General features: G+C 55.0%; 1 protein-coding gene across 1 annotated transcript in view; it reads right to left on the bottom strand.

Annotated features, from left to right (window-relative positions):
• CUNH5orf49 (chromosome unknown C5orf49 homolog) overlaps window positions 1-664 on the bottom strand; it is a 14,761-nt gene extending 14,097 nt beyond the window's left edge. Inside the window, exon 1 of the mRNA XM_032861857.1 lies at window positions 391-664. Coding sequence (XP_032717748.1) covers window positions 391-582 — 192 coding nt within the window. The 5' untranslated portion in view covers window positions 583-664. The remainder of the gene's footprint in view (window positions 1-390) is intronic.
• Window positions 665-12,978: the final 12,314 nt, after the last annotated feature.

The raw sequence follows: 12,978 nt of genomic DNA on the forward strand, positions 1-12,978 counted from the left end.
CCTCCTCTCCTCCAGGCCCCTCCCCCGCTCTGCAGTCCCCTCCTACCCCTCCGCCCCGCCCCCATCCCTCCTCTCCTCCAGGCCCCTCCCCCGCTCTGCAGAGCCCTCCTACCCCTCCGCCCCGCCCCCATCCCTCCTCTCCTCCAGACCCCTCCCCCGCTCTGCAGAGCCCTCCTACCTCTCCGCCCCGCCCACCCTGGCTGCGAGGCACCGCCCCTATTCCTCCGCTCCTCCAGCCTCCCTGCGCTCTTCCTTCCCGAGGCCCCGGCCCCCTCCCTGGCGGTGAAGCCCCGCCCCTATCCCGCGGTCCCCCAGCCTCCGCCCGGCTCGGCTGCCCCTCCCGCCCGCCCCGCCGCGCCCGCCGCGCAGCCCCTGCCCCGTGCGGCTCACCCGGCTCTGGCGGTAGAAGTAGCTGTGCTCCTTGGGGTCCAGGCGCCGCGGGGGGACGTAGCTGAAGGCGGACAGCGCCGAGAGGGGCGGCAGCCGGGGCTTGCCCCGCAGCGTGGCGGCGGTGATCTCCTCTTCGTCGTCCTCCACGCCACCCCGGTCCAGCGGCCCCGCGCCCGCCGAGGTCGGGCCCATCCCGCCCGCTGCAGGCAGCCGGGCGCCAGCGTTCGGCGTCGCCTGGAAACCGAGGCCGCGCGGGTCGGGATGGGCCCCGCGGAGGGGCGGGGCGGGGCCGGGAGTGGGGCGGGGCCGGGTGGCCCCTCCTTCTCTTCTCCTTCCCTCCCCCCCGCCCCCGGCCTCCTCCCTCCGCCCCGCACTTCGCGCACTCTCCGGTGTCCCCTCGGGGGTGCGTCCTCGAGCCCCAGCTGCAGAGGCGGCTGCGTCGACTCCGGCTGGTGGAGCCCCCGGATCAGCGCCTCCCAACCTGCTGACCCCCCTCCACGCCGCGTCGGCTCGTTCACGCCAGACCACCCTCTCGCGGGGCAGGTCCCGACCGCGCCCCGACCCGCGCCCGCCTGGGAGGCGCATCCTTGACCAGCGCCGCAGGTGCGCCCGCGGGGCTTCCAGTCCGCCGGTGGGAGGGAAACAGCCTAAAGAGGGTCTAGAGTGGCGCCGCCCCACAGAACGCGATGGGGCCACGCACATAACTTGAAACTTTCGGGTAACCACGCCGAAAAGGCAAAAAGGTGAAATTCGTTGTAACGCTATATTTATTTTACTCAGTTTGTCCCAAACATGATCATTTTAACATGTTACTAAGCCACGTTTCCAGGGCAGCGTGTCGGCCTGCGGCTGGTAGTTATGGTATGGCCAGGGGAGGTGTGCAACTCCAGGAATGGGGCCTTAGCGCCCCTCTGCCAACGTGCTTATAGGTCTCTAGATCCGAATGCTGGCTCCCTAGGCCTGTTCCCTTGGCTGAAAGTTCACGGAGCAGAAGCTCCGGATTCATAAAAGTGGGGGGAGGGGGGACAAGATGACCAAGACTGGGGAAGAACTTTAATCAGGGTGCTTGGCAGAAGCCAGCCTCTGTGAGGAGGTCATAGTGCCGCAGACTGTAATGATGAAGCAGAGCCCAGCTTGCCGCAGGCTGCCAGAAAGTCCCTTCCAAGGGGAGGGAAAAGCGCCTGCGGGGCCCCAGAGGCAGACGGGTCTGGTTGTGTTCCAAGGGCAGCAAAGAAAAGAGGGGGGTGGAGCTTCATGAGGAGGAGGAGGGGACTGGGAGGCGGGCAAGGTGCACAGGTAGGCGGGGACCAGACTGAAGGTCTTTGGACAGCCTTCTACCTTCTCATCATCCCCTCTTACTAGGAGTCTCTGTCTGTAATTCCTTGACGCAGGCCGGGGGGCTACAGACCTCTCAGTCCAAGGGACAAGGTGGCACCTCTATGCTGAGGTTTCCGGGTGTCCCCTGGAGGTCCTCGGGGCAGGACTTTGAGCCACCACTCTGTCTCATGGGCCCCCATGAGGTCTGAGAACCCTGTGTGCCTTTTTTTGCCCTAATTCCCATCTCTTTGCTCCACTGGCAGGACAGATGAGTTGGGCATGAGTCAGACAAGGGTCAGACACCAGTCTACATTGTCCTCAAGCTCAAGGGAATGTCTCATGAGAGGTGGTTCTGTCCTCAGAGCTTGGAGCCAGAACACCACCACCTCTCCTTTGTGTGAAGTGAAGGAAAGTGTCCCTCATCCTTCCCCCCATGGGGAGAAGTCCTCATAAAAACACCAGCAAAGAGAAAAGGAAAAGTTCTTATACTCTATTACCTTTCCTAGCCTCTCCAACCTCTTTTAAAGATGTAACAGAGACTTTGCAAACCTTGCACAGGTAATCCTGTATCATCATGCGGAAAATGGAAGAAGTAGGTGACACCAATTAGCTTGAGAAGGCAGCTAAAACTGACACTGAAATAATTTGATCATAAAATCCTTTTCCACAGTCTAGGGATGTGAATCTTGTTTCAGCAGGTGACATTTAATTACCCACTAGACTTAGAGCTCTGGAGGGCGAGGCGACACACCTTTTTACTCTTTGATGGCACGGGTAGGTCTCAACAAATAGTTGACACACAGTAGGTCCTCAACAAGTATTTGGTGACTAAATAATGGGATACAATTGCCATAACTTGGTTCCCTCTAAAGGTACAATTAGGACAAGGGTTTGACTCTTGCCTTGTTTGGGAAATAATCCCACGGTGCGTGAATGAAGGACCAGATGAGTGAGAGGAGCGGGAAAGTCAGTGTAAGGAGGAATTATCAAGGTCACAGCAGACAGCAGCCGGAGCACTGCCTCAGAACTTCCTGAGCAACATGGAACGAGCTCTCGGAATTTTCTGCCAGATGGGCCTGGAGGCACCTTTTATCCCTTGTCTGTGGTCCTCTTGGTTTGAGGCTTGCCCTTGGATCTTTGACTCCTGACTGTGTGTGACCCCGGCCTGGTTCTGCGCAGCCTCCCTGCAGGCATCTTGGAGTCAGAGGAGCCCTGGGGTTCACAGCAGAAGGCATGGGGCATCTGCTGAGGTATGACGCTGTTTCAGGAGGTGAGTGGTAGCCCTGAGGAAGGCCGCCGCACAGTGACCTAAAGGCAGGAGGAAGGACTTGGTAAGACAGACTTTGCCAGTTTCCATGATCTAGAGGTCTTAGTTCCTTTTAAAAACCTTTTTCCTATATGATCCTATTTTGGATTTCCGGCATGAGTGGAATCCAACATCAAAGAATCTAATGTGTGTCCCTCATGTCTGTAACTTGTCCTTGCAAGGTTCTGTCCAGAAGGGAAAGGGACAAGAATGAACAGTTACTCTCTAGGAAGGAATGAATCGGGCAAGCACGCCCACTGCTGGGTAACTGCGCCGGGGATGGGCTCGGGTCCGCGCTGCGCGCGACCACCTCCGCCTTGCGCCATTTTCCTCCTCCTGGTACCACCGCAGCATCAGGGGATCGCTGCTGACTTTGGGTGGATCCCGTCACCCTGCTCTGGCTCAGGCTGGCGGCGAGCACCCTCGTGCCTGTCTTCTCAGCCTGCGCCGCTTCCCCACCAGGCGCTCTGCTTCTTGCACAGCCCGCAGGGAACTGGGGCAAATACTCGCGGGCTGTTCTCAGGAGTGTGGGAGGTCCTGAGTCCGAACTGCAGCTGGAAGCCTTGGCCGTTTCTCCTGACATCTGTGCAGATGTGAGCCCGGGGAGGCCCCGTGGGAAGAACTTTGTCAATGCCAGGCAGGGAAGGAGAAAGCCACGAAGAAGCCGTCGTGTTGCCTTGGCGTGTCCCGAGATACGCAGAGCTGGCTCACGGGGCAGGGGATGCTTAGCAGAAGCTCTCCTAAACCCGCCCGTGTTGCAGGCCAGAAAGGGGCCTCTCGTTCCTTGTGCCGATGAGAGAGCTGAGACCTGGCGGGGTTCAGTACCGTGCAGGTGACACGGCCTGTGGGTGGTCCAGCAGGAAGACCTAGGAAACACCTGGGAATGAAGGGATCTGTCTGACGGAAAGGTTTACTTCGTGGGGCTTCCAAACCATTCCCAGTCGCAGCCAGGCCCTATCTAAGCACGAAGCTTCATGCTGTGTGCAGAGGTTTTCAAAAACAAGGTTTAAAAATAATAATAATTATAAATAAAATATAACAAGCTTAATACCTCCATTTCACATTTAAAAGCTTTTATAATTATTTTGTTTTTAAGTGTCAGCGTAAACTCACTTAAGTGGTTCAACATTAATTGGGCTTTAATTCGTAGGCTTTAAAACATCTGAAAAACGACGTGGATTGAGTGTTTCTCCACATTTGTTGGGCCTGATGAAGGCTGAGAGTAAAAGGGATGGATGTAAAAACATCCAAGCTTGTAACCAGATAGGAGAATGGCTGTGCCTCTGGAGACTTTAAAAATGACATTCTGAACACAGGGGTATGAAAGGATTTTCCTTCAAGCCCCGGTATCCTGCCTGCGCTGGTTTCCAAGCCCCCGCCAGCGCTCTCTGAGGGTGACAGCAGCAGTATGACTCTGGGCGTGGGACGGGGCCGTCACTGCTGTCCTCCCAACCATCGTAACCAGATCGTGGGCATGCCAGGGGTCTGCGGTGGGACTGGACAAGACCGTACCTTCCTGGGTACCTCTTCCCTGGGGAAATGCCAGTATCACTGCCAGTGGATTTAGGGAGATTGCTGTCATCGGGGTTTTCCTGTAGCCTGGCTCATTAAATTGATGGAGTTCCCTGTGGTTAGTTCCTTTAAACATCAGACTTACAAATCAACATATAAATGTAAATTTAATTTTCATTTGTTCACCTTGTGTCTTTTTGTTTTAAGCTTTTATTTAAATCCCAGTTAGTTAACATACCGTGTAATAATGGTTTCCAGAGTAGAATTTAACGATCTGCCACTTACACATGACACCCAGTGCTTATCACAACAATGCCCTCCTTAATACTCATCCCCCATCTAGTCTATCCCTGACCACCTCCCTCCATCAACACTCTGTGTGTTCTCTATAGTTACAAGTCTGACTTATAGTTTGCCTCTCTCTCTCCCCCGTCCCATGTTCACTGGTTTAGGTTTTATTTTTAATTCTATGTGTGAGTGAAATCATATGGTATTTGTCTCTCTCTGATGTATTTCACTTAGTAGAAAAAACTCCAGCTCCATCCACGTCATTGCAAATGAAAAGATTTCATTTTTGATGGCTGAGTAATATTCCTGTGTGTGTGTGTGTGTGTGTGTGTGTGTGTGTGTATACATACATTTGTATATATATCTATATTCTTTATCCATTCATCAGTCCATAGACATTTGGACTTTTTTAATAATTTGACTATTATAGACAATGTTGCTATAAACAGTGGGGTGCCTGTATCCCTTTGAATGAGTATTTTTGTATCCTTTGGGTAAATACCCAGTAGTGCGATTGCTGGGTCATAGGGGAGCTCTATTTTTAACTTTTTAAAGGAACCTCCTTACTGTTTTCCGGATTGGCTGCTTCAGTTTTCATTCCCACAAACAGTGCCAGAGACTTCCCCTTTCTCCATGTCCTCCCCAGCACCTGTTATTTCTTGTGGTGTTCATTTTGGCTGTTCTGACCACTTTGAGGGGCTGTTTCATCTGGATTTGATTTGTATTTCCCTGATGATGAGTGATATTGAGTATTTCTTTCATATATCTATTAGTTATTTGTATGTCTTCTTTGGAGAAATGTCTGTTCATGTCTTCTGCCTATTTCTTGACTATATTTTTTTGTTTTGAGTGTTGAGTTTGGAAAGTTCTTTATAGAATTTGGATACTAGCCCTTTATCTGATAAGACATTTGTAAATATCTTCTCCCATTCAGGAGGTTGTCTTTGGCTTTGTCTACTGTTTCCTTTGCTGCCCAGAAGCTTTTTATCTTGATGGAGTCCCAATAGTTTTCCCTTTGAAGACGTGTCTGGCAAGAAGTTGCTGCTGCCAATGTCACAGAGTGGCTGCCTGTGTTCTGCTCTAGGACTTGGATGGATTCCTGTCTCACTTTGAGGTCTTTCAGCCATTTGGAGTCTATTTTTGTGTGTGGTATAAAGAAATGGTCCAGTTTCATTCTTCTGCATGTGGCTATCCAATTTTCCCAGCACCATTTGTTGAAGAGGCTGTCTTTTTTCCATTGGACATTCTTTCCTGCTTTGTTGAAGATGAGTTGACCATAGAGTTGAGGCTCCATTTCCAGGTTCTCTCTTCTGTTCCATTGATCTGTGTGTCTGTTTTTGTGCCAGTACCTTACTGTCTTGATGGTTACACCTTCATAACAGAGCTTAAAGTCAAGCATTGTGATGCCACAGTGGTTTTCTTTTTAAACATTCCTTTAGGTATTTGGGGGTTTTTCTGGTTCTGTACAAACTTTAGGATTGTTTGTTCCAATTCTGTGGAAAATGTTGATGATTTTTTGATAAGGATTGCATTGAATATGTAGGTTGCTCTGGGCAGCATAGACATTTTAACAGTATTTTTTCTTCCACTCCATGAGCATGGAATGTTTTTCCATTTCTCTGTATCTTCCTCAATTTCTTTCATGAGTGTTCTCTAGTTTTCAGAGTGCAGGTCCTTTACCTCTTTCGTTACATTTATTCCTAGGTGTCTTATGGATGTTGGTGCAATTGTAAATGAAACCAATTCCTTAATTTCTCTTTCTTCTATCTTATTATTAGGGTATAGAAATGCAACTGACTTCTGTGCATTGATTTCATATCCTGCCACTTTGCTGAATTCTTGTATGAGTTCTAGCAATTTGGGGGTGGTCTTTTGGGTTTCCACATAAAATAGGATACCATTTGTCGAAAGTGAAAGTTTGATTTTGCTGATTTGGATGCCTTTTATTTTTTTTGTTGTCTGCTTGCTGACACTAGGACTTCTAGTACTATGTTGAACGCCAGTGGTGAGAGTGGACAGCCCTGCTGTGTTCTGACCTCAGGGGAAAACCTCTCAGTTTTTCCCCATTGAGAATGATAGTGCTGTGGACTTTTTGTAGATGGCTTTGATGATATTAAGGTACGTACCCTCTCTCCCTAAGACTACTCATCAAGAAAGGATGCTGTAGTTTGTCAAATGCTTTTTGTGTATCTATTGAAATAATACAGTTTTTGTACTTTAAGTTTTTTTTCTAATGTATTCATTTGAGAGAGATATGGAGACAGAAACAGAGAGAACACAAGCAGAGGGAGAGGCAGAGGGACAGGGAGAAGCAGACTTCCCACTGAGCTGGGAGCCGACATGGGGCTGGATCCCAGGACCTGGAGATCATGACCTGAGCCGAAAGCTGACACTTAACCATCTGAGCCACCGAGGTGCCCTGTCCTTTCTCTTTTTAATATGAACTATCTCCTTGGTTGATTTGATAGAGGGGAAGTGGTAGGGGATGGGCCATGGAAATGAAGCGTTTTAAGAGCTCTAAACTTCCAGTTCTAAAACATGTAAGTCACAGAGTTAAAAAGTAAGCACAGGGAATACACGTAAAAATATTGTAACAGTTTTGTACGGGGACAGACGGGGAGTACACTTCCGGAGACAGTGGAGTAATGCACAGAATTGTCGAATCACTAAATTGTACTCCTAAAACTAACGTAACATCCTGTGTTTAGTATCTTTCAGTAAATATTAAAGAATAGGGGCTGCTAGCAGAAATCTCAGTGGGCCTATTAAGGCGATCGTACAACCATTCCAAATACGAAGGCGGCTCTGCAGAGATGATGGTTTCTCAGACGTTCTTCAGTGTTAATATTTTTTAATTTCTTTAGTTATTTGAGAGACAAAGAGCTCAAGCAGAGAGGAGGTGAAGGGAGAGAGAATCTCAAGCTGAGCCCAGGGCCCAACACGGGGTCGTTCTGTCCACCTGAGATCATGACCGGAGCCAAAATCAAGTCAGATCCTCAACCGACTGAGCTACCCAGGAGGCCTGCAAGTGTTCTTAAGTGCAAAACGCATGCTGTGAACCCTTGCGGGTGGCAGGACGTTTGTCACCCTGTCAACCTAGAAGGGCAGGGTGCCTGGAGGGCCCGAGCGTGGGAGCTAAGGATGGTGGGAGGGCGCCAAGCCTCCCCTTCCCACCGTGTGTGGTGCCGGGACCCTTTCTGGAGAGTGTGACCTTCAGGGTGAAGGGCTCAGTGCTGATGGGAAGCCGCTGACCTGTGCTGATGACACGGGACCCATTGTGGACGGAACGGTGGCGCCCTGGCGTCCCACTGCTGCCTAGTGGGCACTCTGCTCTGTGTCCACAGGCTGTTGGACGTGCTCGCACTCTCTGTCCCTGGCTCAGGCACACTCCCTGCCCCACTTGCCCCAGGACCCCCGTGTAGACAGGAGGTGCAGCTCACACAGCAATGGGTCGCAGGTGAGTGGGAGCTGCTCCCTGCTCCCTTCAGGCTGCTGTGGGGCCTGTGGGCTCCGGCTGGATGGTGCTGGCCTCCCGGGCTGTAGCCAAGAACACCCTGACCCCTGAGCACTGACCATGAGCCGGCGCGGGCAGCCCTTCCACAGCTCCATGGGGTGAGGCCCGTCCCCTGCTGCCCGGGTCACAGCCTCCTGGGCCAGGGTCCAGCACGCTCCTCCCGAAAGGGGAACATGAAGCCCCTCCTGGTCTCCCCTTCACCTGTCCTCTTGCAATTCCCAAATCCTTGCATCCAGAGTGGGGACTTGGTTCATACTCTCGCTGGCCTAAGATTTTCCTGTTGATGAAGTCCAGTTCATTGCATTTTCCCTTTGTCGCCTGTGCTTGTGGGATCTCAGAGACACCTTTGATTTCCCCTAAGCCTCAGGAACACTGGCTGGCCCACCGTTCTACCCAGCCTCGTGCTGCTGGTCCCAGGCAGAAGGCCTCTGCATCAAGCATCAGGTCAGCATTCCCCAGAGCCTCCTGGCACTGGGGTGAAGAGACTCTGTCATTTAAGTGTGACAGTGTGTCCTGGGACAGTGGCTGGAAGAGGAGCCTGAGGGATGGCAGTGCGATAGAGTGGAAATGCTCACGTGGGATCTGCCAGCCCAGCAGCCCCCTTCCTGCCCCCCGGAACTAGATGGTTTTCTCCACTCTCGGCTCAGACGGACTGGGGATTTGCCTACAGGGAGCAGACCCCTTTGTTCTCTGAAGATTTTCACGCAGGGTCCTATTTGGAGGTTTCTGGTTACAGCACCAAGAAAGAGGACCTGGAGAACCTTCTGGCCTTGGATCGGGCCAACATCATAGCCAGTTACACTCAGCTGAGGCCCAGAGAGGGACCATCCACACTAGGAGCACCCCCTGCAGGGTGGGGACTAGAGCCTGCAGGCAGAGGGGAAGCTCGGGGGGCACCAGAGCCAAGGATGGGCCCGTTCAGCCCAGACAAGGACCAGAGTCATTGGGAACAAATGAGAACCAGGGGAGGGTGTTAGGCATGAGTAGCCTGTGAGAGGCCATCGGGATCACAGTCAACAGCCAATGAGGCCCAGGCAGGGATCATAGGCAGCAGGAGCAGGGGAGGCCCAGGTGGAGATCATGGCTGTGTAGGAGCAGGTCTGGCCCAAAGGGAATCTTCGGCAGCAAGAGCACATATGTCCCAGGCGGGGATCAGAGCTGGAGTCCAGCAGACGAGACCCAGTGGGTATTGGTGGCAGTAGGGGCGGGGGAAGCCAGGCGGGGATCATGGCCGGTAGACACCAGCGAGGCTGTCAGCTGCTCCCATGGAGCCAACAGGGCCTGCCTCTCATGCTGGGCCCTTTTCCGAGGGTCCTGGGATCCCTGAGGATGCAGGGCAGAGAGGAGCCATTCTGCTCCCTCCTTTCCCCCATACCCCTGGCTCCGACAAGACCCGCACCACGGACCCCCTCTGTTTCAGGCACGCGCAGCAGAGTCTCCACGGGACGGCCGGGAAGATGCTGATCTCTCACTGTGCAGGCTCATGGACCACCATGGCTTTCTGCACTGAGTCCTCTGGGCCGTCCTTCATCCATCCCGGGGATGGACTGCATTTACGGGAACGCCTCCCTCGGGACAGGACTCTTCTACCCAGTTCAGGGTCTCGACCCCCAGAGCCTCTGAGGTGCAGAGTCTGGGCTGGGTTGGAGCTGAGAGAGACATCCAGGAGGCAAACCCGGGAAGCAGGCAGGAATGGAGCTGGGCCTTGGGCCAGGCCCCTGGCCACTCCGAGGTGGTGGGGGGTTGGGGGCTCCATGCCTGCTTCAAGGAGGGTCCTTTGTCTGCCTCCCCTGCATTCAGACTGAGTCCTCCATTCAGCAGGGGCTCCAGAGGGTGAAGGCTCTAGGACGGTGGTGTCCTTGCTATTGCACGGCGGTCCGGTCCGGGGCGAGGGGCAAGGGCTGCTCCTCATGACACCCCCAGGCCAGGACCGACACAGCTTCCGAAGGTTGAGCTCCCCTCTGCGGGTGGAGACCCTGCTGATGCGGAGCCTAGCGGGAGACACAGTGTGAGCCCAGACCCACTGGGGCGCCCGGTGACTAGGGATGGGAGCCGGCATGCTGTGTAGAGAGCCCAGCAGCCAGCAGTGTGTGTCAAAGCCCTGGTTCCCCGAGACGCTGACCTCAAGGGCAATGAAGACCAACTAGACAGGCCCGGACAAGAGGTCTCACGACAAGATGTCGATGTTTCTCCACCGAGGACAGCTACCTTGTACCACAGAACGGGGGTGCCCTCTGTGTCAGCCTTGTTCACAGAGTGCGGCCAGGTCACAGCTGACCTTGATGGCTGGTCCAGGGTGAGCCAGCCACCAGCAGCCCTGCGGCCCCCGGGCACCCCGCCCAAATCCATCACCCCATGACCGCTGCACCACGCACCTCGCAGAGAAGGCCCCAATGTGAGAGGCAGGCCCGGCCCAGGGCTCACCTGAACACAGGATCAGGAGCTTTCTCTAGGCCTCATGGCGAATATTGCAACTTCTGGGTCAATCTGCTGCCATCCTCGAAAGCAGCCTGTTCTCTCCGTGGACTCGGGCCCAGCTGCATCCCCAGGAGGGACTCCCGTGTGCAGCCCTTATCTGCCTCACGGGGGGTGGGAGCGCATTGCGGGCATCAGAAAACCAGCGCGCCCAGGAGGGTCAGGCCGCAGGCTTGGAGGAAGAGGCTGGTCGGCGGAGGGAAGACAGGCAAGAGAGGACTCATGGGTAAACTGGAGTTTATTTCAGTCAGAAACTCGCACTCTGCAGAGGACACCATTCAGAGAGCACGGAGGAGAGCTGCGGGGCAGGGGGAGGGGGGACGACATATTTCTGTTCTTGCACCAAAGACAGGGCCCTTGCAGATGGAGGACACGCGGCTCAGGGACCAAGCGCCCTGCGCCACGCACAGCAGACACAAGCTCTGAGCAGACACTTGAGCAAAGAAGATGCACGCACAGGGCTGGGCAGGCATCCCGTGTGGGGGGACAGCGCGAGGCACCAGCACCCCATGCCAGGACCGCGCCACGGACATGCTCGACACTGCGCACATACCTTGGCTGCCTTCGGCTCAGGGAAGGAAGCCAGATGGCGTCTGGTCGTGTCTTCCGCGGGATCTGGGACAAGCCAGACAACAGGGAAGAGGGACCTCGGGGGCTGCGGGGAGCGGTGCGGGGCGGGGGGGGGGGGGGGAGTGCCTGGCCACCAAGGGGACGTTCACGGTGGGGCCAGAATGCAGAGCCGGGACTCCATCTCCCATTGTCCCAGAGATGCAAGGACGGGGTTCTGGACTGTAGGACTGAGGCCAGGATGGGGTGAAGACCTCAGTGCCCCCTGTCCCTGAGCTCTGGAGCTACCTGGTGCTCTAGTGGGGATCACTGTTGCCCTAAAACTCAGGTCTGGGTCCTAAAGAGAGCAAACTAGGAATCAGAACCTGGGCGGGCAGGGCGGTTCCCATGACCCTGACCTCCACCACGTTGAGGTGGTCTCATTCCATGGGAACGTTCTACCTCTTGCAGGAGGTGGGCGACTGAAAGGACAGGAGTCAGATACTGGGGGTCCTGCTCATGTTCCTGTCCGAGGAAGATGCTTTCTGGGAGCTAACTCAGCGGGTGTCACTGGAGAGACAAGCCGTGCAGGATAGGGGCTCAGCAGGGCGCCTGGACGGGACTGGGAGCTCAGGACACCCTCCCTGCAGGGTGACTCCAGCAGCGGGGCAGGCCAGAAACTCCACCAGGCCGCCTCCCCACCAGCAAAGGACATTGCCTCCCCAGGGAGCTTTCGGGGCTCTGTAGCCACAGTCACTGGCCCCACCATTGGCAGACCATTCTCAGATTCCCACGGGTCCTTCAGCCTCCTATCTGGCTGCCGGCTTGCCCCCCAGACCCGCCCGCCAGCCCACGGCCGGCCAAGCCAGGTAGCATCATCTCCCACTCCCATGGGTCCCCAGGCTGAATCCCAAGGCCAGGAGTTGGCCCTACACACCCCCATCACCCTCCCTGTGGGCCACATGCCCTGACCCCGGGTGCTGGGGACTCCCTTGCCCCTGCGGCAACCACTGCAGTAAAGAGTTGTTGGGTGAGACAGGCCTGGTCCTCACCCACCCAGCTGGGTCTCTGTGAGGAGGAGGGTCCTCTGCCCCAGCGGCTGCCCCCCACCCCCAGCCCCATCCAGGCCTGGAGAGCAGTCCTGCTGTCTGGGAAGAGAGGGACCAACCGGGGTTTGGGAGGTTCTGTGGGCACACTCTGGAGTCAGGGCATGGAAGAGGAGGCATTGCCAAGACTCGCTCCCCACCTGGGGGGGAACAAGGCCCTGATTGGCGGGGGGTGGGGTTGGCGCCTGAGACCTTCTCAGGCTTCTTCATTCCAGGGTTTCCAAAACTGGCACGATTCCAGGCCCATCATGAATTCATCATGGCAAAAGAACTAGAACACCTCAAGAAACACCTCACGAGTAGAAGCTCCCCAGAGGCTCTATCCCCACGGCCTGGGGCAGGCGTGGGGGGCCCACAGAACCCTGTGCATGCTGCCCAGAGCCTGGTGTCCTGTTCCCTCTCCTGCTGGGCCCAGGGGAGTATGTCCACCTAACTCTAGGGCCCGGGCCCAGGGAGTTTGCGGCCGCTGGGTGAGTCCCGAGCACCTTCTGTCCTTCCACCAGGATGAGGAAGAGATGGGGCTT

Source organism: Lontra canadensis, unplaced genomic scaffold, assembly GCF_010015895.1.
Source record: "Lontra canadensis isolate GAN:19392208 unplaced genomic scaffold, GSC_riverotter_1.0 scaffold22, whole genome shotgun sequence".
Lineage (NCBI taxonomy): Eukaryota > Metazoa > Chordata > Mammalia > Carnivora > Mustelidae > Lontra > Lontra canadensis.